Source organism: Rhineura floridana, chromosome 6 (assembly GCF_030035675.1).
Source record: "Rhineura floridana isolate rRhiFlo1 chromosome 6, rRhiFlo1.hap2, whole genome shotgun sequence".
In the NCBI taxonomy this organism is placed as follows: Eukaryota; Metazoa; Chordata; class Lepidosauria; order Squamata; family Rhineuridae; genus Rhineura; species Rhineura floridana.
The window spans coordinates 102,970,973-102,995,814 of NC_084485.1; the positions used below are offsets into that span (position 1 = coordinate 102,970,973).

At 40.6% G+C, this 24,842-nt stretch overlaps 1 protein-coding gene across 4 annotated transcripts in view; it reads left to right on the forward strand.

The window, feature by feature from the left end:
- The window catches only part of PDE4B (phosphodiesterase 4B), a 468,208-nt gene extending 448,619 nt beyond the window's left edge, over nucleotides 1–19,589 (forward strand). For all 4 annotated transcript variants that reach the window (XM_061633352.1, XM_061633353.1, XM_061633354.1 and 1 more), the window contains 9 exons: nucleotides 2,426–2,519; nucleotides 4,719–4,897; nucleotides 6,354–6,452; nucleotides 6,583–6,747; nucleotides 8,002–8,101; nucleotides 9,248–9,402; nucleotides 9,689–9,811; nucleotides 13,906–14,088; nucleotides 17,598–19,589. In XM_061633352.1, the coding sequence (XP_061489336.1) occupies nucleotides 2,426–2,519; nucleotides 4,719–4,897; nucleotides 6,354–6,452; nucleotides 6,583–6,747; nucleotides 8,002–8,101; nucleotides 9,248–9,402; nucleotides 9,689–9,811; nucleotides 13,906–14,088; nucleotides 17,598–17,963 (1,464 nt within the window). In that variant the 3' untranslated portion in view covers nucleotides 17,964–19,589. The remainder of the gene's footprint in view (nucleotides 1–2,425; nucleotides 2,520–4,718; nucleotides 4,898–6,353; nucleotides 6,453–6,582; nucleotides 6,748–8,001; nucleotides 8,102–9,247; nucleotides 9,403–9,688; nucleotides 9,812–13,905; nucleotides 14,089–17,597) is intronic.
- Nucleotides 19,590–24,842: the final 5,253 nt, after the last annotated feature.

Here is a 24,842-nt window from a genome sequence, read left to right on the forward strand (position 1 = left end):
CATTGTGTTCAGTATATGTAGGGTAAGGTACAGTAGGGCCCCACTTTACGGCGTCCTGTTTTCCAGTGTTCCACTGATGCGGTGGCTTTCAATTAGGGGAAATTCCCCATTTTAAAGCCGATTTTGCACTTTTGCGGCATTTTGCAGCATTTTCGCAGCATTTTTGCGCAACGCGACCCATTATAGTCAATGGGTTCCGCTTTACGGCGGGGGCCTGGTCCCTAACCCACCATATAAGCAGGGCCCTACTGTATATATCAGATTCATATTTGTATTACTATATAGTCTTAAAATATGTTGTATACTTTCAGAGTCAAAAAGTTCTATAAATTGAAGTTGTCTTTGTATTGTATGTGGGAAAAATGACTGTTAACACATTTCATTGTTTAAAAGAAGCTTATAAAGTGCAAAACTAAAATCTGCATAGTTTTCCAGAATTATATGAAAATTTATCTACCTTTGCATGATATTTTTTTTAAAAAACATTATATTCCGCCGTGTGTTCTAGAAAATATTTCTTAAATGTTTATAGTTTATCTATAAAGGTGTTGTTTAATGATTATCTTATTTTATTTTATTTTATTTATTTATTTATTTATTTATTTCATTCCATTTCTATACTGCCCTTAGCCAATGGCTCTCTGGGCGGTTCACAGCAAGGAATAAAATACAATACTATAAAATAGACATCAGATAAAATCCCTAAAAAGACAGCTAAAGCATTTAACAACTTGATATAAAATTAACTAAACATTAAACAATTAAAATTAAAATGCCTGGGAGAATAAAAAGGTTTTCACCTGGTGCCGAAAAGATATAAGAGTAGGCGCCAGGTGCACCTCATCGGGGAGACTGTTCCATAATTCAGGGGCCACCACCGAAAAGGCCCTGGATCTAGTAGCAGCCCTCCAAGCTTTCCTATGGGACGGGACTCGGAGGAGGGCCTTAGATGTTGAACGTAGTGAGCGGGTAGGTTCATAGCGGGAGAGACGTTCCACAAGGTATTGAGGTCCCGCACCATGTAAGGCTTTATAAGTCAAAACTAGCACTTTGAATCTGGCCTGGAAACAAATAGGTAGCCAGTGCAAATGTGCCAGAACAGGTGTTATATGTGCGGACTGTCTGGTCCTCGTCAGCAGCCTGGCTGCTGCGTTTTGCACTAGCTGTAGTTTCCGAATTGTCTTCAAAGGCAGCCCCACGTAGAGTGCGTTGCAGTAGTCCAATCTCGAGGTTACCAGAGCATGGACAACTGAGGCGAGGTCATCATTATCCAGATAGGGGCACAGCTAGGCTACCAACCGAAGATGGTAGAACGCATTCCGTGCCACCGAGGCCACTTGAGCCTCAAGAGACAGGAATGGATCGAAAAGGACCCCCAAGCTACGAACCTGTTCCTTCAGGGGAGTGTAACCCCATCCAGGACAGGTTGAACATCCACCACCTGGGTCAAGAAAGCACCCACCAACAGCGTCTCAGTCTTGTCAGGATTGAGCTTCAGTTTGTTAGCTCTCATCCAGTCCATTATCGCGGCTAGGCAACGGTTCAGCACGTTAACAGCCTCACCTGAAGAAGATGAAAAGGAGAAATAGAGTTGCGTGTCATCAGCATACTGGTGACAACGCACTCCAAAGCTCCTGATGACCGCTCCCAGCGGCTTCATGTAGACGTTAAATAGCATAGGGGACAAGAACGATCCCTGCGGGACTCCACAATGGAGAGTCCAGGGCATCGAGAAATGTTCCCCAAGCCCTACCTTCTGGAGACGACCCACCAAGTAGGAGCGGAGCCACCGCCAAGTGGTACCCCCAACTCCCAATTCTGTGAGTCTCTCCAGAAGGATACCATGGTCGATGGTATCAAAAGCAGCTGAGAGGTCAAGCAGAATCAACAGAGTTACACTCCCTCCGTCTCTCTCCCGACATAGGTCATCATACAGGGCGACCAAGGCTTTTTCGGTGCCGAAACCGGGTCTAAAACCGGATTGAAATGGATCCAGATAATCGGTTTCATCCAAGAGAACCTGGAGCTGGTTGGCAACTGCACGCTCTAGAACCTTGCCCAAAAATGGGATGTTCGCGACCGGTCTATAGTTGTTCAAATTATCTGGGTCCAGGGAAGACTTCTTCAGGAGTGGTCTCACCACCGCCTCTTTCAGACAGCAGGGGACCACTCCATCTCTCAAGGAGGCATTTATCACTTCCCTGGCCCAGCTGGCTGTTCCAACCCTGGCAGCTTTCACTAGCCAAGAGGGGCAAGGATCCAGTACGGAAGTGGTTGCACGCACCAGTCCAAGTACCTTGTCAAGTACCTTGTTTAGTTAGTAATACCCAATTTTATTTACTGTGCACCCATCTTTCAGATGAACTGACAGTCCAATTTTTTTCCTACTTCTTCTAATTCTATCTCTATTTTTTCTAATTTCTAGTTCAAGAGAATGTTGAACCGGGAGCTGACACACCTTTCAGAAATGAGCCGATCAGGGAACCAGGTGTCTGAATATATTTCAAACACTTTCCTAGGTAAGCTATTTAACATTGAACTCATCTCCTGTTCTGTATAAGTAGGATTTTAACAACCATGGCTAGGATCTGATGTGCCTGCAGGGTTGTTCTACAGGTGCAGTGATGCTTCACAAACCTTCCTTTTCGATCCCAGCCCACTGTACCATCCAACAATCCAGTTCAGAAACCCAGTAGACTTTAGAAATCAGCCTCCAATGCAGTGAAAGAAGCATGATCAGGAAAGGAGATTAAAGAAGCCCCAGTGTTGTATAGGGAAGAACTTGAGCTCATGCATGGGACTTTATGGTTGCCATAAAACAAACTGGATAAAGTGCTGTAGGGCGCACATATCATGACAGAGATAGGCCCAGTCTTGGACAAGAGATAAAACTGGGGTGTATGCAGGAGGCACAGTTTATTTATTTATTTATCCCACCACTAAGCAGAAGAATATCTAATTAGTTAACTCTAGAAGTACAAGAGTATAGAATTGGTATGGAGGGGAGAAATCTAATTTTGCAGGCTGTTGCTTAGCAACCATCCATATGCTTCATGACTGGAAGTTGCGTGGGGGAAATGGTGCTTGCTTGTGTGATTCTTCAGTGGCTTTTGCTTGCCTGGAACTGTTCATCATGGCTCTTTATAAAGCTGGAAGTTACCATAGCCACATCAGTCTCCAATTCAGTGGTTGGACCTGAGGTGGTTGGCCCATTTCACCAGCAGTAGCCCTAGTTGTCTGCTTTTATATGCTCATTAGCTGATTTCTGCTTTGAATATAGTCATTCTTTTTTTAATTGAAAGTTTTTAGTGATTTTTTTCTTTATAATATAAAACACTGGATTGATGCGACAACTGGAGGCTCTATTTCAGCCAAAAGTCAAAGTATATCAGCACAAAAAGATTTGCATTTAAACAATACCCCTTCCCCCAGATCCTTTGGCCTCTCCCCTCTTACCAAAGTGTATTCATTTTAAACAGCCCCGTAATATGTGAGTTCGGTTGTAGTTTTTCTGTAGTGATTGGTAGTGACGATTTCTATTTGTCAGTATTTGTTTCCCCCATTTTAAGCATCCAGCAGCCTTTCAATGATAATTTTGGTTAAAATATACATGCTTATTTTATTTTATTGTTTATTTATTACATTCTTATTCTGTCATTGCTCCAAGGAACTCAGAGCATTTGGATACAACTCTATGCAAACGCATTCAGACATCATGATGCTTCCTTACATAATACAGCAGTTTTTTTTAAAATACAGATGAGTAGTAACCCCAACCAGCATGATGATCTAAAGTTTAGATTCTAAACCATCAAACACACCAGTAGTGATGTCAATCCTAGTATTAAACTAGTTTAAATTATTTTTTTCAAATATTGATAAATAGGCATCTTGACAGGCACACACAAAATTCATCTGAAAGCTTGACATTTTACTTTGAATTGTGAACATAACATTTTTGTGACATTTCTAGTGATTTTGTCCTTGTTTTACCACAAAGTAAATACAACTTATTTGCCTTCAGTGGATATTCTTAGGTGTGGGTGGTTGAATTAGCATAGGTAGTGGATACTTTGATCCACAGGCTTGTATCCAAAGTAGCGCTAAGAATCTCATTCCATTAGCACAAAGTTTTACACTTGCACAATGGAGCTCCTCCCCTCCTTCCTGCACGTTCCCCTTCCAGGGTAGATTTGGGGAGGGCACAGGACATGAGGGGGAGTTCAATTGCACAAGTGTAAATCCTTGCACTAATGGAACAAGGGCATTGAATACACACACAATCTTTATCTAGGTTCTAATCAAGTGCACTTTCTGAAGCAAAATATTTAATGAAGAAATAATATTGATATCACTATGTTAACATTGTCAGTGATATTGTTCCTTTTTTAAGGGTCATGTCGTATTTGATAACCACCATTAATGCTCCCATTGAATTTATCCATTACATAGCTCCATCTTTGGTTATTAAACATTACAAATAAATTTGGTAATAGTAGTAATTATTGTCTTTATTTTCAATAGTCATTACATAGTATCTAAATATTAAATTTATAGATTAATTAATTTATTTAAACTTTTGAATAAGCAAGTAGTATAATAAAATATTTATTGTGCATGTGTAGTATTAAAACAAAGGATGCTTATTCAAAATGTTTGAAAGCAATGCACTATGTTTAATAAATACTACAATTCATTTCTCTGTATGTTCTTCAAAGACAAACAGAATGATTTGGAGATTCCATCTCCCACACAGAAGGACAGAGAGAAAAAGAAAAAGCAGCAGCTCATGACACAGATCAGTGGTGTGAAAAAGCTAATGCATAGTTCAAGCCTGAATAATACTAGCATTTCAAGATTTGGTGTGAAAACAGAAAAGGAAGACCATCTAGCCAAGGTAAGTGTGATTCGCTTATTGTTGTATTAGTCTACCAATGGAGGAGAGACATTTTGACCAGCTGCTTCAATATAGTGTATAAGACCAGTGCTTAAGTCTTTTTGTGACATCTGATCCTACCTGGGAATAGTGAATATGAACTTCACCAGAAAGGCATTCTCTTATGTATTATATTTGACACTGAAGTAGAAGAGTTTAAGAATTTACAGTTACTGAGTCTAGTTTCTGCTCGCTTCTTCTTCCTAGTACATAATGGATCCTGTCATGGTAACAAAAACTACTGGGCGGTATCCATATAAGTTTCACTCAGAATAGACCCTTTGAAATTAATGGACCTAAGCAAGTGAGCAATCCTAACTATGGGAAAACCAGTGTAAATTTTGATGGCTTATGTTAAGACGGCGTAAAGTATGCCAGATCCAATTGCAATATCAAAGGTCTCATAATAAGTTGTTTAAGGTCTACATCTGAGCAAGAATGCCTTCAGTCCCAAAGTATTTGACAAGTGAAAATTCTGTGGTATAAGTCCTCAAAAGTACTTGAGGCTGGCCATTGTGTCACCTCAACAAGAGCAGCAATGATTTTATTGCTTTCTGTAATGCTTTTAACGGTTTTTATATTGTTGTACACCATCCTGATGTTTTGTGAGAGGATGGTATATAAATACTTTTATAAATAAATAAAATAATAACACCAGGAAGGACGAAAAAAAATATTGGTAGCCTATGTCTCGCTTTATTTATTTCATGGTATGTTATGCTACATTAACAGTTCCATAGTAGTTAAGTTTGCATACTACAAATTTATATCAGTTTTATATCACTATGTGTTGTGGCTCCCGTCAGCAGAAAATTATCTGTTGAAAATTCTTAGCCCTCTCCCTCTGAACTACAATTCCCAGAGTTCCATGGAGGGAAGCAATGACTATTATCTAGTTCAAAAGAAATGTGGAGGTAATAAAATTTTGGCATCTGTTTTTTACTAACTTAAATCAACTTTATATATTTACATAACAGCATTAATAATCCAATCCTATACATATCTACTCAGACACAAGCCTTGTTGGGTTCAATGAGACTTACTTTGAGGCAAATGTGCATAGGATTGCAGGCTAAAAGTCTTTATAGATGTTTTAATATTCAGTAATAGCATCCTTCATTTGCCATCTCCTATTTTCCACTTTCCATGCAAGGAGATGTACTGTGATACAAATAATTATCATGTTATAATTATGTTCATGTGTTCTCCATGTATAAATTATTTTACATAGATTCTTTTCACATGAAATACCATGTTCTTTTGATGAAAATATTATCAGCATTCATTATATTAATCTTTAAAAAAAGAATTGCTTGAGTTTATAAATACAGTTATAGGCTATGTGTGGCCCTATTCTCTTTGTGATAGCATTGTGCATCCATAAAGTTTTTAATATTGGGTGTTTTTTCTCCTGTAGGAGCTGGAGGATCTGAATAAATGGGGTCTGAACATATTTAATGTTGCAAGATATTCGCACAGTAGACCTCTCACTTGCATTATGTATGCCATTTTTCAGGTTGGTTATTTCACTGATATATATTGCATCAGATGATTATATTTAAAATCAGCCACAAATAACAGTCCCATCCCAAGCTATTAAGTTATGTCACCTTATAAATTTATTCAATTGCAATTACCTTAAACAGGAGAGAGATCTACTGAAGACATTCAAGATCTCATCAGACACCTTCATAACTTACATGATGACTTTGGAAGACCACTACCATTCTGATGTAGCCTACCACAACAGTCTCCATGCAGCTGATGTAGCCCAATCAACACATGTTCTTCTGTCCACTCCAGCTTTGGATGTGAGTAGTTCCCCACCCTCAGAAAATATTCATATTGTGATAATCAGGTTGTTTTGCCGGATAATTACTTATTTACAACATTCTGTTATTATAATTCAGTTTCTTATATCATCAGGCCTCATTAAATATTCTGATAGTTAAACATACATAAGTAAAGTAATATGCATCATCCAGTTGCTTTGACATTTCTGGGATGCCACAGCTATTTCCATGTGTTCTTGCATACTTAGTAGTTGCATGATTAAGTTGATTTCTAGACCAGTAATGGCCAAACTGTGGCCCTCCAGAAATTGTTGGACTCAATTTCCATCAGCCCAGTCAGCATAGCCAATGACCAGGGATGACTGGGAATTGTAGTCCAGCTACAATTGTTAATCAGTTAATCTGGAGGGCCACAGGTTCCCCACACCTGTTCTGGACTGTGGTGTAGGACTATTGGGAGTTTCATGGCTGGATTACCAACCTGCCATTGGTTCAAAGCCAAAGATGTCATGGTTTGAATAGCAGGCATATATATTTAGATGGTTTGAGAAAAACTCCAAAAAAAACCCCACTCTTAGGTCATCTTGTTGACATTCCTCATCAATCCCCTGCTGGACCCCAATAAATATTTCTATCTTCTCTGCCTGTTTTCAGGAGTCACATTAGCCTGCCCATTCTCCTTCCTGCTGAGTGTAGGTTATGGCATATATATACACACACATATACACAAGGACAAGTAAGTATAATTTTTCATAGGAGTTGCCCTGGGCTTCCACCAGGAGGAAAGGCAGAATATAAATTGAATTAATATTAAATTATTAGTTAAATGCACACACATAAATGTTGTTGTTATTATTGAGTACAAACCAATTATTAATGACCAAAAAAAGAATTGCAACAGATCCTCCATAAGGGTGCATAGGCCTTGATTTCTAAGATGGAACCATATAGGTAAACATCTAGGCAATACTCTGGTATCAAAATCTTAATTTTTCCATGGAGAAACATAATACTGAATGCAGTAGATTTACTTTGATACAGTTATTTTGCCTTTATGTAGTGGGTATATTGGGGATATTTCTTCCCAGAGGAATGTGCCAGGATGGAGGGAAAGTGGCAAGTGGTCCTGAAAAAGACTTTGTTTTACAGACTGTGTCATTTTAATAGTATTTGACTAAAGCAGTTATGTTAACTGAATTTGGTTTCTATTAATGACTGAGCATGTAGTTGATGTTCAGAATTATGATCTCTCTATTGCTCATTTTGTCCTAGGCTGTCTTCACTGATTTGGAAATTCTTGCAGCTATTTTTGCGGCAGCAATTCATGATGTGGATCACCCTGGTGTCTCCAACCAGTTTCTTATTAATACAAGTAAGTCCTTTGTTTATTAAATGCACACACAAAAACATCTCCATATCTCTATTTCTGTATCTATCTCCTCTCTGTCTCTATCACCGGTTTTGGCATTTCTTCTTCATGCAACCCATTTATTTATTAGATTTTTAAAAAAAACAAATGTTTAAGATAATATATTCATTCAGGCCTGTAGTGTGCACCTTCTAGAAGATTCTTAGCTTGTTATGATTCGAGAATGCAATGTAACACCAGAGTGCTTGCAGAAAGTATAGGTTGAGAGTGTCAGGCATGACATATTGATAGAGCCAGAATCCCCAAGATAAAGTAATGTGGCCAACATCTGAAAGCCACATGGGACTGTGCTGATCTTCATGGTATTTGCTGCTGGTTCAGAGTCAAGTATGAATGCAGAGCAGTGATAGCATCTAACTAGCCAGACTATGCTAAACTCCCGCACTGAAACTACCTCAGAAAATGAACTGAGAAGGTTCTAGGAACATATTCACTTAGGCTGAGGTATCGTGAGAGAGAAATAAATGAAGCCTTCATATTCAGGGGCAGTATGCTTCTGAATGCCAATATTTCCCTTCAGCAACGGGAACACTGCAGCTTTCATGCCCTGCTTATAGACTTCCTGGAAGTTTAGGCTGGTTGCAGTTGAAAATGGAATTCTGAACTGGATGGACCTTTTGATCTTCCAAGCCTTTTCTTACATAAAGTGAATTAGGGAAGAATGAACATGAGGGTGAAGAAGAGACATCCCAGTCACTGAAATGTAAAATATAAATACAGCATTATACCTAAACTGTTGTAAGGTCACCAAACAGGATTACTGAACAGCGGCTGTAGAACTAAAGGTGTAGGCAGCACATAAGCAACAGGCGATCATTACATCTTGCAGTGAGAAAATCACCCAACAATGCAGCCCAACTGATTAGTGAATTCCGTTTCTGGAACCTTTTATTCTAACTTTCCTTTGTAATTTTTAAGTGGAGCAGCCACATTGTCAGTCAGAAGCGTGCCCAAAGAGACTGATATACTGTCTCACTGGTTTCTGTACATTCCCCTTTTAAATCATGAAGTCTCTAGTATACTGAAGATGAATTTCCTTATGAAATCATGCATTACATTTAATGGTGTTATTTGACTCTTTTTGGCCAGATTCTGAACTTGCTCTGATGTACAATGATGAGTCAGTCTTGGAAAACCACCATCTTGCTGTGGGCTTTAAGCTGCTACAAGAAGAGCATTGTGATATCTTCCAGAACTTGACCAAGAAGCAACGTCAAACACTCAGGAAAATGGCGATAGACATGGTAGGGATTTTACATTTTTTGTTTTTTACTTTTTGTTGTGCTTTCTGTTGTTTGTTTGTACATGTTTTTGTGATTTTTTACTATGATATATTGTATTTTATCTTGTTTGTTCACCGCCCTGAGAGCTATTCTGCTAAGGGCGGTATATAAATTGAAATAATAAATAATAAATAAATAAATAAATACATTCCTTAACTTTATTGCTGCTCATTTTAACGCTGCATGTAACAGAAATTCATGTTTCTATTTCCCTGCACTTACAATAATTATTTCTCCTTTCATATAGGTTTTGGCAACAGATATGTCCAAACACATGTTCCTACTGGCAGACTTAAAGACTATGGTGGAAACTAAAAAAGTGACAAGTTCCGGAGTCCTGCTTCTAGATAACTACACAGACCGAATACAGGTGTGTATGGGAGCTTCTGTTTTGATTATGCTGCTTTTTAAAAAAAATGCATACTGTGACTTCCTTTACGGCTCAAGGCAGCAAAGCATAACAAGTTAGACACTATGCTCTTGGCTTATAGTGGAGAAGGTGTATCCAGAAGCTCTGCTGTGCATCAGAGGACTTCTAGTGCAAAGCACAGCACTCTTGCTCTGGTGGAAGAAGCCTGTCTAATTTCCTGGGGCAGGGGGAGAATAGCTTTCCACAACACAAGTATACTGCAGGTGTTTTCAAGGTGGGGAGGTAAGGCCCATCTGCAACTTTAGCATGGCATACTAATGGTTAGGAAAGTGACTTGTGCCAGTAATCAAGGTGTAGTAAGAGGTAGTCGGGAGGTTCAGAGGAGGTGGGGTAGAACTAGACTACTGTTACTGTAGCTGTTGCAACATAAACTTCTCCTTGTGCTGCAATTGCAACCAGGAACATGACTGAGCTGATAAAGCACATTTGCTCACATAAACTATATAATCACACAAACCTCTCCACAAGATAGGAATTTGGTAATTTGTGGTTTCCTAAATTCTTCCTCTCTCCAACCCACTTGGAGAAGACAGGATCCCACAGTCATAATGAATATAGCCAGTTTAGTGTTTGTTTGGATTTGTAGTATGTCCAAGTGTTGTGCAATCAAAAAGTTTGTTGTTCACATGTTTATAGGCTCTAAGGTTTAAGCCTTGTCATGGATGGCTAATAATATTGGAAAAAATATTCCTTAAAGGCTGAGGATTTATTCCAATATTTTCTCAGCTTTTCTGAGCCACAGGTTCCCCATTCCTTTTTTAAAAAATGGTTTATGTGGACTAGCATCTATAGGACTAGCATCTATAGGACTAGCATCCATAGATCAGCATCCATAGGTCAGCATCTATAGCACAAAGGATTTAATGTAAGCATTTTGCACCAGCATGAGTGATCAACCTGGGCTCTTTTCACACAAGTAACTGAAAGCTGCTTCAGATATATAATATATTCCAGCTTTCAGGAGGCAAGTAAGGAAGAAAGAAGCAAGGCTGAGCAGATATTCAGTTCTCTGTAATGCCTGGACAGACAAATGGAGAGCCAGATGCCAGTCTTGACAGGCACTCTCTGTAAACCTGCATAAATCAGGGCCACAAATTCTGTATCAGACTCATGGCTGACAGCTGAGGTGTTACAAAAACATTTTTCATTTAATTTCCATTTCCAATTCATTTTATTTCCTCCAAGGAGCTCAAGCTGGTGTTTAGTTCTCTTTCTCATTTTATCCTCACAGCAACTATGGAAGATAGAATGTGTATCTATAGAAGATATGCCACATTTAGTCTTTTATAAAGATCAGTAAAAGAATGAAATAGTACTTTTTAGACTAACTGAGGTGAGAGATAGTGACTGGCCCAAAGTCATCGCATAGCTGAGCTAGGATTCAAATCAAGGTCCCTCAATCTCATGATGACATTATAATTACTAATCTTTGTAAAATATGCTGAAACCCAGGTTTAACCAGGGACCTTTAGATCTTCAGTCTAAAAAATGTAAATTGAGCTTGAGTTAGATTCAAGACACGAGAGTCTGGACTTGTTTTTTCTTTGTTCCTTACTGGTATTTTTTTAGATATAAAAAGGGTACAGTAATGTTGAAAGCAGCTCTGGATTCAGTTATAGGATAGGGACCTCCTTTGAAGTGGGACATAAGCAGCTAGTTGTCCTGCTCTGTGGTGCAGTGGGGCAAGGCAAGGCACAACTGGGATATAAGGCAAGCAGGAGCACCAACAGGACTTCCTGGGCCTGGTATACTACATGTAGATTGGGATCCCTACATTTCCACCCACCCCTTACCTACCAGTAATCTGTTGGCAAAAACTGCTGCATATTTACATATATTACCAATATGAACAGTTATTTGAATCCACAGTTCTGATTTAAGACATGGACTCCCAAGCTGTGGTCCATGGACTACCAGTATGCAAGCTTCATTCAGGTGGCCTGCGAATTAATGGGAGGCTAGAGTTAGGAAGGTTAATCCTGACAACATTTTTGCTTTTAATGGTGGCAATATGTGTTTTTATTGCTTCTTTATTTCTTGTATTTTATTGTATTACAATTTTAATTCTATGTAATAAAATACAAGAAATAAAATAAGCAATAAAATACAATTAAAAATCATACAACAGATAGCATAGCAGATTACAAATTGCTGTAATAGGCTGAAATATCATTAAGTAGTCTGCCAAGAGCTTCAGCAATTTTCAAGTGAACTGTTGGGGGGGAAGTTTGAGAACCATTGATTTAAGAGATGTTTAACAGATTTCCGAGTTCCTGCCCTCACAAGGCATTTTACAACAGTTCAAAAACCATAATCATATAATTATTTAACAATATTTAAACATCAAAATAACATTAAAAAGATAGGAGCAGTTGAAAAAAGCATGTAGCATGGCTGAACCAAGTCTCAGCCTAACTTACCTCACTGTGTTATTGCAAAGATAAAAGGGGGAGGGAGAACTCAGGAAGAAAATGAGGTGCAAATATATCATGTCATATTCACAAACTATGCAGTAAATGGAAAATACATGCACAAAGACAGCCCCCCCCTAAAAAAAACCACTTGCCAATGGCACACACACACACACAAATACTCTAAGCATGTGCAACTTGACTGAACCAACTCTTAACCTTACCTAGCTCACAGGGTTGTTGCAAATATTCTGTACACACACAGTGGAGATGTAAAAATGCAGAGACCCCATATAATAGTTTATTGCTAAATAACAGCAGTGACACCTAAGTAAGCCCTGCCTAATGTCCTCAGAAAATAGGATTGGAGGTGGAAGGTTGGGACACAGACAGAGAAGAATTAACAACACAGTCTTATGCTTATGTCTACTCAAAAGTCCAACTGACTTAACAGCACAATCCCTAACAGGCAGGCAACGTGTTGCTCCTGAAAGCTATAATCTCACTCAACTTCACGTGCGCACACACACCCCATTAACCAATATGCAGAGACATGGAAGAAAAGGTATCTGTTTTCAGCACTTGCAGGGTTTCTAGTTGTCTGGTGTTACAACAAATCTGTTGTCAATCACAGATCTCACTCCACTCATTGGCTAAAAACCTGAAAGGGTGGGGATTGGTCCAGCCAGCTAGTTCATTTCACAGAAATTGTGGTAGGGATGCAGCTCACATTTTGGTGTATAAACATTTTTTGAGTACTTAGAAGTTTACTTGTTTTTTAAAAAATGAAAGCTAGACGTCTGAGTCCCCTTCTAGCCCTGGGCCCAGTAGAAATGGACCCTTTCTACCCGTCTGTCAGTGACCCTGAAGACAAGGAGAGATTCAGGTGGGAGGCAAGGCAAGGGGAGGCAATGTTCAGGTGGGACACAAGTGGTGCTCTGGGGAAGACAGAGTTCTGAAGTTGGTCCAGCAAGAAATAACCTGAACCGAGCCCTTACATCGTAGCAGTCTTCCTTGTACTACAAGGTACTACTCTACTTAAGGGAGCCAGTTTTCTGCAGTAGTCCCCTACAGTGATGGAGCAGGGGAGGGTCTTCTGCAGTGGAGCCCTTCAAGACTGAGGATGGCAGTGCTGCATCCTCAGGCTGGGGAGGCACTGGCCCTTCAGGTTTGTCTGATAGCAGCACTTCTGGCTCTGGTCCTGTGTGCCCTTTCCCTTCAGATTTGGAGTTCTCACTGTCACCTGAGACAAAGGATTCCGACTCCTAGCCCCTGACACTGGCTCTGTCTCACTTGTAAGGTTTAGTTTTGCTCTTGGTTATTCAGGACAGCACTCATGAAATTTGCACAAACCAAAACGATTGCTCATTCTGCACACACAGATAATTAGGTAGACATAAGGTGACCTCTTACCAAATAATCTGCATCTTGACTTGGAAAAAATGTATTTTAATGAAGTTCTGTTTTCATAAAATATTCCAAAATAAGGGTATTTTTGTGATCACAATGTTCTTCTTTTAATGTGAAATTGTACTGGATATACCAGCAAGTACAGAATGAAATGTTGTTTTATTCTGCCTGATTATGTGAGCCTTCAAATTAATACAGGTTATGTAATTACAGGTTCTCCGAAATATGGTCCATTGCGCTGACTTAAGTAATCCCACAAAATCTCTTGAACTCTATCGACAGTGGACAGACAGAATCATGGAGGAGTTTTTTCAGCAGGGGGACAAGGAACGGGAGAGAGGAATGGAAATCAGCCCAATGTGTGACAAGCACACAGCTTCTGTAGAGAAGTCACAGGTATTTCACTTCCCTTCTCCTCCCTCCCTCCACTAGTGTGAGCATTTTTTAAAGGGGGCAGATGTCCTATTATTTTGTCTTATTCCATGTTGTTTGCATTTATTGGTAAATGCCAGAAGGTTTCTTTTTGCATTTGGTGCTGAATGCAGATTGATTCCAAAGCTCTACATGCCTGTGACACCTTTGTGGTGTAAGCAGAAAATAGACTTCTGTCATCTCCAACCTTCTCCATTATGCAAGGGATATCATCCTATTCTTTTTATATTCCCAATTCTAGTTGCAAGCACTTGAGAGCCATCATGGTGCAACCGCTAGAGCAGGGGCAGCCAATATGGTGCTCTCTAGATGTTAGGCTCCAGTTCCCATCAGCCCCAGCCACCATGGCCAGTGGTCAGGGAAAATGGGAGCTGTAGCCCAACTTCTGGGGGGCACCACATTGGCTCGCCCTGAACTAGAATGCTGGAATTTCAACTGCGAGGACCCAGTTCACATCCCCACCCAGCTCACTAGGTGATCTTTGGCCAGTCTGTCTCACTGTCTCTGACTAACCTACCTCACAGGATAAACACAGTTGAAACATTTATGAAGATAAAATAGACGGGACTGTGTTTGGTGTCCTGAATTACTTGGAAGAAAGCCCAGAGAGAAAAAATGTAATAATAAAATTAAATAATAAGACTAAAAGGAATTATAAGGCAAAAAGTTTTATTTATTTATTTATTACATTTATATACCACACCATAGCCAAAGCTCTCTGGGCGGTTTACAAAAATCAAAAATTAACTTTAAATAATACCTTTTACAAGCCAAAAACTGGTAAAACAAGACTCTTCGCTTTCCTGGTTTGAGGTGTCTGCTTAGAACATTAACTTTCAACTTAGTTTAAAAATTGGAAATAGTTCTGGTGGTGTTTCTTTATGAATGTAAAGTGCCAAAGAGCCCCACCTTCTAATAACCAGGCAAAGCTACTTAACATTCTCTACTGAGCACACTCTGTAGGAAGTTTTCATCACCTTTTGGCTTAAGCAGCCTTAGTGGTTACAATAGAATTATAATGGTTCATTCGACATCCTGTTGTGTCTGAAGAAGGCAAATGTGATTTCCAAACCAAACATCCTAACACGGAGATGGGTTCCTTTGAGAGCTGTTTTCCTGCTCTTTAAAATTGCCATCCAGCAGCTTTTGGAATTAAATGACAAACTTTGGTCAGGCAGAAGACTTTCCAATAACTGTTATGGCCATTCATTTTTCTCTATTCCATACTTCCTGTTTGTCAAGCAACTAAGAAGTAATTCAGTCCAGACCTTACTCATCAGTTAACACGTGAAGCCATCATTATTTCCCCACAATGACACACCATTCCCACAGAACATTACAGTATGCCTGCACGGGTGCAAGGGGTTGGGCTTAAGAGCGAATGCCTCATTTATCTTTTCCTGCTGTTTACAAAACCTAGTAGAGGGGAATATAAATATTAAATGGAAATAGCATCTCTTTGTCTCTGTTAAAGATATAGTGCATTATGCAAATTACATTAACAGTTATAAACTTTACATTATAGTACAATAATATCAAAGGTAAAATGAATTCCAGAAAAGCATCAGCATCCTCAAACTAAAGATGGTGTCAATTCCAAAACTGCCAGAAAAGTGAGATCTTCATCAGAATGTCAGAGTGCCTGTTAAAAAAACCCACACTTTTCATTTGCATTTACCCCCAAGTTTTCTAGATAGATATTGCCCATCCTGTGGCATGGCAGTTCTTTATAGGATGCAATGAAATTGTAAGTGCACAGAATAAACATTAACCTACTTTGCTCCCACATATTGTACTTGAATAATTTATTTACCAGCAAGCCGTTATTTACTAGCATGCCTTCTTCATGGTAAATTCATTATTAGAGAGATGGTGTCGGAAAACTTACCTAGGAGTACTGATGAAGCAGATTGGCATCTAGTGCCTTGTTTTACATCATCTTTATTTGCTGTGATTTCTGAAAACTCAATATTATGTAAGCAAATCAATAATTTGCTTGCCCCAGTACGCTGGGGAGGGCCGTACCTCAGTGGTAGAGCATCTTATTTGCATGCAGAAGGTCCCAGGTCCAATTCCTGATATCTCCAAGTAAAGCTGGGAATGTCTCCTGTCTGAAACCCTGGAGAGTCACTGCCACTCAATGTAGACAGTCCTGAACTAGATGGACTAATGGTTTCATTCAGTGGCCCAGTTTGCACATAACACTAAGCCAAATCATGGCTTAGCAGGAATGCGTGAGCATATGTGCTCCTGGAGAAGAGACAATGGTTCCTTCTTTGGTCCTGCTGCTGCTGCAAACTAAGTTATGGTTTGGCTTAGCACATTGTCCAAACCTGGGGTTGTGGTTGTCTCACCCCAGACAAACAAGCATAAACCAAGAACAAACATTGCAAGACAAACCCAAAGCTCTGGTTCAGACAACACACTAAGCCAAACCATGGGTAGCACAGGAACATCAGGAATATAGGAGGAGCAAAGTGGCTGCAATCTCCTCTCTGGGAACCCTCATGCAATCATGCCAAGCCACAGTTTAGGTGAGTGTTACATGTGAACCAGGTCACTAGAAGGAAGCTTCCTTTATGGTTGCTACTCTCTGCAGCTGATGAGATTTGATCACAGTTTGTTCTTACTTACTTGAGTTTCAAACTACCCACAGTTGTTTGCTTCATGAATTGCTTCTCATGAAGCACCCTCAAGTGATTTACATTACCACAACATATATAAAAGAGTTTCCTGTATAAAAACAGTTAAACCAATCATATAAAAACATAAATATGGAAATATAAACAATAAAAAACAGTTTAAAACAGGATGTCCATAAAATCAGTTCAGATCCAGGACAGATACCAACTGGGGTAAAGATTTTAGAAGGCTTGTTAAAAGGAACATTGTTAGCAGGCACCAAAAAGACAATAGAGAAGGTGCCTGTCTGATAATGCAGTTGGAGGGAGTTCCAAAGGGTAGGTGCCACCACACTTAAGGCCCAATTCCGACATTGTGCAGAATAGACCTCCTGATGGGTTTATATCTTGGCAGCCAGTACATAATGTGATGGTTATATTGCACCCCAGTCCCCTGAGTATGGACAGGGAAATGTAATGGTGGAAGCAGAAGGTTTGGATCTCATCCTCTAGCATACAGGCTTGCCGTAACAGGAAACCATGGAAAATCTGAGCTTCAGATTTTATGAATGACAAACTGTTGTCGTTTCTTGATGGGAAAAATATTATTAACAACAGGCATGCTAAGATTTGGATCCTTTTTGACAGTTGTGTAACTGCTGCATGTCTGTTGTACAATAACACTATTGGCTGGAAAGTCGTTCAGCTGTAGTAAAAAGAAAATTATTGAGCTGATATTTACAGACATAACAGTGGCAGCTTTTCAAGTTGTAAATTTTGTTACAATTGTTGTTGTTTTTGTTCCTAACAAATTTAGATTTGTAACAACTACTTTTTATTGTTGTTTTACAGGTTGGGTTCATTGATTATATTGTGCACCCACTTTGGGAGACATGGGCAGACCTAGTACAGCCTGATGCCCAAGACATCCTGGATACCCTAGAAGACAACAGGAATTGGTACCAGAGTATGATCCCTCAGAGCCCCTCTCCTCCCCTTGATGAACACAACAGAGACTGTCAGGGTCTGATGGAGAAGTTCCAATTTGAGCTTACCCTTGAAGAAGAGGATTCTGATGGGCCTGAGAAAGAAAGTGATAGTATCAGCTATTTCAGCAGTACAAAGACACTCTGTGTGATTGACCCAGGAAAAAGGGATCCCCAAAGTGAAGCTAATATAGAAATTGTGACAGAAGATACATCACCTATTGATACCTAATATACTGTATCTGTAAAGGTGAATTTAAATACTTCATGCACATGCAGGTTGTCTTGCTGACTAGCCTGAAATCAAGGTCTTAGGCCAGCATCTACCATTGGCTAAAAGACCTTTCCAGCTACTTGAGATTGGAGTCAGGGTTAAAGAGTGTGTGTGACTGCTCAGGAAACTAACAGGTGATTTATATTGCAACTCAAGCTTTGTCAGCCAAAAAACAAAATGTGGAGCCAGTGTGAGTTGTAACTGAACAAGCCTGATCATGAATTATAGTCAACTGAAAACTTTTCTATCCTTAAGAGATTCTGAAATCTAGACAGGTCTGACATTTAGCACTACTGATTTGTAACTCTGCATTTAAAACTTGTCCACCTGTCTGCAGACCCGTGTGCCTTTTTTATAAACACTTCCATGTCTTTTTGAGAAGCCTACAAAATACGCAACAAAACGTGTTTGATATTGATGTATACTTTTTTAATAATTCTGTTTTAATGAAAGAGGTCTTCCTTTTAGGGGCAATACTTGTTTCTTTATTGCAGTTTAAATCACTTTGACTCACTAAATAAAGCAGGATGCCCTCCTCTTTGCATTACTGCACCATTGGTCACTTTATCAATCCTGCAAATCCTGTGTAGCTCCTCCATTTCCTTCATACTGAAAACAGCGTTTTTCAGTGTGATTTGTTTTTGACTTTTCTTGTCAACAGGATAAAGTGTAGTTTTCTGTTCCATAGCACAATACAGCACATGTAAAAGCCAGCATACTGAGGTAATGTGATGTGCATTCTCTCCTCATTGTGGGGTTTTTTTTAAACTCTGTGAAAATTGCACGCTTGGTCCTTCTGTTCTCTCTTCCTCCATAGTTCATGTCTCCTTTTCTCTCTTGCACTTGCCTCGAGCGCTAACATGTCCAGTACTGTTTATAACAGTGTATTTATTACTTAATGTATATAATGTAATGTTTTGTAAGTATTAATTTATATAAATTAACATTGCCTGTCAGTGGTGATGTTACTTGTGTAGAATACTCTGCATAAGAGTTGCCTTTCTTGTAACCTTTTGTATTGCATAAAATAGAACCTGAACATAGCTTAAAAGAGACATATGGAACCCAGAGAGGGCATTCAGGTGGCATTAGCTCACAGGGGTTTCATTTTCACTAGCATTTGGGAAATAATCATGGTTGGTGGATAATGGAAAAATATTTAGAATGGTATTCAGATGATGTGAAACTACTGAAACTTTGAAAAAGAAACCTCCAGTAAATGCCACAAAATGTTAAGTGTCAATTTCCAATTAACGAACAACCCAATGTGAATTCCTATGACAAAATGTGAAATGATGTTATAATTGTGCTGTGAAACTTCTTCCAACAAAGCTTGTTAGGCATGTATATGGTGCCGATCTCAGTTTGTAAAACTATGTTTCAAGCTTTCAGTCCAACTTGTGACTAATTAGTTGATGAAATAGCACAGTTGTGCATGATCAATGGGTTTGTATGTCTGTTGAACACTGCATTGTTTCAGGTGGTTATTTTGTTTCAAAGTTTCACACGATGTATGTTGTTATAGTATTATATATTGTGTTCAGATGCATTCTTAAGAGATTTTTATATGAAGTGAATAAATTAAAGCATGACTTAGATTGGGATCTCCTGGATGTTCTTTTTGGTTATCCACTATGTCTAAGTTGCATGTGTTTAATGCAAACTTGTTGAACATATTGTCACCATCACTGATGGTGAATAAGGAATGAATCCTTTCACAAACACCCTTCTTTGGTCGTGTACACTTTTTCTGACCCATCAGGAATGAGTCACTGGAAGAGATATGATACTCAGTTAGGTAAATCTCAGACTGACCCTCCACTGTTCTTACATTTTTATTAATCAAGCAGATTTTCCATCTCAAAAACAGTCTGACCCTGCAGCAAGTTATGAAAGTGTTACACCCCATGAATTTAAATAAAACTATGTAGATTTTAACAAGATTATGAGCTGCCCTGTGGAAAATATTTTTGAAAAGTGGGATATAACCTTTATAGTAAGTAGTTTTGTGTTGGATTAGATGCCCTAAGTGTACTCATTTATTTCATGGACTTTAGAATTTCCCCTCACCTCCATCTTAAGATCAATTGTTATAAACTAGTTTTCATATTATATGGCAAACCAACACAAATACCTTTAAAAAAAACCCACAAGCAATACATTTTTATCAGTGTTGCAGAAAGTAGTAAAGCATAAGCAAAACTGCTTGGCTATGTGAAGATTAACATAGAAGAGCCATACATCTCCTACTGCTGACTAGAAAGTAGAAGCTATTGAAGCTATTCCAAGATGCTTATGCAGTAGAAACCTGTAGGCTTAGTTCTATATTATAACTAATAAACCCATTGTTCTTTGTACCTGGTCTAGTTCTTCCAGTGAAGCTGGAAAATATTGCAAGAAACACATTATCACAAGAGTTGCATTGCACAATCATTAAAAAGCTAGTGTGATGTAGCTGAAGCCTGTCAGCACAAGTGAGACATTCTCAGTTTCTAATCTCAGCTCTTCTTTGTGCCAGTTGTATTGGAGCAACCTTGAACAATAATATATAAATATGGTCTCAGGTTGGTTTAGAGTTGTTGGGACATTTGTGGTGACACTTTTAATGTCACATTATTTTTGTCTGCTTCTCTACATATAGGTCAGTTGGAGTGCACTCAAATGCTGGTTCCCCTGGTTTGTCACCTGGGTTGCCACAGGTGCTATGTGAAAGTATCTCCATTTCTACAATTTGGATTGCCAAGGAAATAAGATTCAGTTTATATGATTCCTTCTTGCAGAATATTTGCATGAAGGAGTTGTAGAAACAGCTGGAAAGATCATGAAGACAAGCAAGCCTCACCTACGCTCTTATGTCAATGATATATGTGGCATAGATATACATATCACACATACACCCTGCCTTTCTTTTCCTTACATTGCTTTCCACTTGCATCTCATGTGAATATTGAAACAAATGAATACTCTTTAAACTCCAGGTGCATATCTTTAAAAATTAATAATAAAAAGGTACAAAGAAGCAGTGACTGAGAAAAAGCAAAAGGCTGAGAAATAAGGGACACTTTGTGAGAGGTGTTATGTTCAGGTACAAAATTCAAATTAGGAATTGCCTTACTAGCCATTTTTTCTCTCCCCACCCCCAAAAAAATGCAGAAGGGAAAACAATCATTACTGGGAGTACAGTAATGGGTGAGGGAGCATTTAACGCTTTCCCACAATAGAAGGATCCCAATCAAAATCCCTCTCCAATATCTGGGGCTGGGGCAAGAAGCAGCAGCATCACTAGGGGGTTGCGGGGGGTGCAGACCGCACCGGGTGACACCATCAGAGTGGGGTGACACCCAGAGCCGCCCCTAGGCACCTATATCTTCAGCCCTGCAGCGGCCATCTCGCCAGCCACTTCCCTCTTGGGGAATCTCCCGCTCTTCGGCTGCAGAGCGGTTTCCCCCCCCCCATCCTGCCTGGCCTGCCCGCTCATCAGCTGTGAATTTTAGGTGGGAGGTTTGAATCCCCTGCCTGCTCTTGGGCTGCATGCCTGAGTGGCTTCTCAGGCAGGATGGGGAAAAAACCGCTCTGCAACAGCCAAAGAGCGGGAGATTCAAACCTCCAGCCCAGCCAAGCACTGCCTCTGTAAACCCACTGCATGCTTCAGTGGTGTACCAAGGGAAGGTCGAGGTGCAGTCAATCAGGGGGTGCAAAGATGGAGTAGGGTTACCAGGTGTCCGATTTTCAGCTGGAGTTTCTGGTTTTGGGGGGTTCCCTCCAGCTCTCCAGCTAATTTACCTTAATCTCCGGACTCTCAGCTTCAATTTAAAAAAAAACCTAAGTTTCTAGGTTGTCTGGTTCCCGAGATATACACCGAAACGTCAGCCCCCCCGCGACTGTTTAATCTGTTTTTTAACCAATCTGTATAGCAGCTTTTAGCCAGAGCTTGGAAAAGTTACTTTTTTAAACTACAGCTCCCATCAGCCCCAGCCAGCATGGCCACTGGATTGGGCTGATGGGAGTTATAGTTCCAAAAAATAACTTTTCCAAGCTCTGGCCTCTAATCCCGCCCTTTCAGGATTGTAGCCAATAAGGGGAGCCAGGCTTGTGATTTGTTGACCCAGGCAGTGCTTCATTACAACGTCAAAATGGTGGTTTTGAGGTGTTCAGTTTGAGTAAGTAAGAATATGGGTTAAAGTTTTTTTTCTGTTGTGTGTAGCAGTCAGACCCTGGGCTATTGGAGAGGGCAGTGCTTTGAAAACCTTTCCAATATGAAATCTTTAATCCAATACTTGCTTTTCTGGGAGTAAAGAAATGCTGATCCCATGTACCTGGAGTAAACCCCATTGAATTCATTAGGACTTACTTTTGAGTAGACATGGTTAGGATTGTGCTGTAAATTAATGGGACTTCTGAGTAAACATAACAAAGAATTCTATTGTTTTCTTACCGAATTTTCACTTTAACCACATGAAACTATGTAAATGTAAATACATTTAGGCTGTGCGTATGATATTGTAATTTAAAGGTGTAATTTTAATTTTGCTAGTTGTTTATGTCACTACTATTGCCATTACATTCAGTGATATACGGGCATTATGATTTACGAGTAACATTAGTACAAAAACCATTACTACGGATTCTGTATGGTCCGGTACGGGAGGAGGTCCATGGGGGGGTGACAGGAGTTACTGCACTGGGTGACACCAACCCTAGTGACGCCACTGGCGAGAAAGACCAATCCACTTCCAGCTTAAAGCATAAGAGCAATGACTGGGTGCTGCTAGATCATTCACATCTGGAAGCATGTACAGTTTCATATGCATCCCTAACATTTTGGTGTCCCAAATAATCCCCTGCATTGCTGTGCAGTTAGACTAGCCCCACTGCCAACATGCAAACAAATGGTTCATGGGTAGGTGTCTATGTAAATGAGCCATATTTGCATAAGCTTCCAAAGGTGGAAAAGCTAGACTTTAAGAGAGAACAGGTATTTAAGAGACAACATGCACAGAGCATAATGCAACTGAACAGAAAACAACAAGGATGATGGATAATGCAAGAATATTAATTTTGGGAAAAAGAGGGGGAATTGAGGAACAGGAATTCAATCATAAAAAAGGAAGAATGTCAGGAGCTTTTCCAGTTTTAAGTGTGTGGGTCTTCGTCGGAGAGTGTTGTGCGGGTGTCCGACAGCTTGGCGGAGGAGAGTGACCCGCTTTGGCGACGGTGAGAGTGTCGCGGGAGGTGGCTGGACTGGGAGGCGGTGAGCGGCGGTGAGAGCGCCGCAGGAGCCGACCCTGTCCGGCAGCGGGAGGCTGGCCCGGCGGCAATGAGGAAGTAGCGAGATAGTGTGAAGATCTGCTGAGGAGGAGTGGCTTGATAGTGGCACGGAAGTCGCGGAGGTGTGGCGGCGTTGGGCCTGGGAGGCCGGGGAGAGCTTTGATGCGCCGGGAAGTGACGGTGAGAGCGCTGCAGGAGCCGGCGGACGGCGACGGTGCACCGGGGAGGTGGCGGTGAGAGCGCCGCAGATGCCGGCGGATGGCAACAGTGCACCAGGACGCAACGGTGAGAGTGCTGCGGGAGCCGACGAACGACAACGGTGGTGGTAGCAAGAGCAATCCCCACGGAAGAACACGGCCGTGATGGTACTGGATAACTGCTGAGGTGCCGTTGTTACCTTACAGTTGTTGCTGCTGTGTGCCGTATCACCTCCGGGGGTCTTCTCTGCGGCCTGTTTTTCATCATTATTGCCGCCCCCCTGCTGTCTGTATGTTAGTAGGGGATTAATTTTAATGTTGGTTGTGTGCTGTGCTTGTATGTGTGAATTAATATGGTATGAATGTTGTATGATTGATTATTTTGTGGTATGAATGAGTTGAATGATTTATGCATATGCAGTCTCATGATAGGACTGACTGGACTTGATTTACCCCTCTTTTAATATCTTTTACAACATCTTTGACCTTATCTTTGGGCTTGTTGATTGGCGGAGGAGATAGGGGCATGTGTAAATCAGGGAGGGAAGAGGAGGGAAGAGCTGGGGGCCAAAGTTTAATAAGATTGGGCGGCAGGCGCTGGAAGGGTGCTGGGGGCAGACCATGTCAACGTAATATCTATCCCTTGTTCCAGGTCTGTCCAGAACCAGAAGGAAGCTGGGGGACGCAGGATTTCTACTGACCTTCGACTGCTGATGTGTAATGCCAGGTCTGTAGTACAGAAGGCATCTATCATCCATGATCTGATCCTGGATGAATGTGCAGACCTGGCATGTATTACGGAGACCTGGTTGGATGAAGCCTCAGCTTCTATTCTTGAGGCTATGTGCCCACCAGGTTTCCGTTACGCACAGCAGCCGAGGGTTGGAAGGCAGGGAGGGGGAGTGGCAGTTATTTATCGAGAGTCGCTGCTCTTTGCCAGACCTCCCCTTCGTGGGACTAGCTTTGTTGATTGTATGTACTGGAGGTTGGGCTCGAAGGGCAGTTTAGGGATCCTGCTCGTGTACCGCCCGCCCCGCTGCACGGCAGACTCCCTGGCCGAGGTGCTTGAGGTGATCTCGGACGTGCAAATGTTGTCCCCGGAACTGTTAGTTCTGGGTGATTTTAACATACACGCTGAGACCACTCTCACTGGAGCTCCTCGGGATTTCCTGGAAACCATGGCTTCCTGGAAACTGCGCCTTAGTAATATTGAGCCCACCCATGTAGCCGGTCATACTCTTGACCTTGTATTTGTCCCGGGGGGGAGGGTAGTGTGCTGAAGTTAGGGGCCAATTCTCTTACCCCTGTGTCATGGTCAGACCACTATCTGGTAAAGATGGATCTCTTGATGCTGCACGCCCTCCGCAGGGGT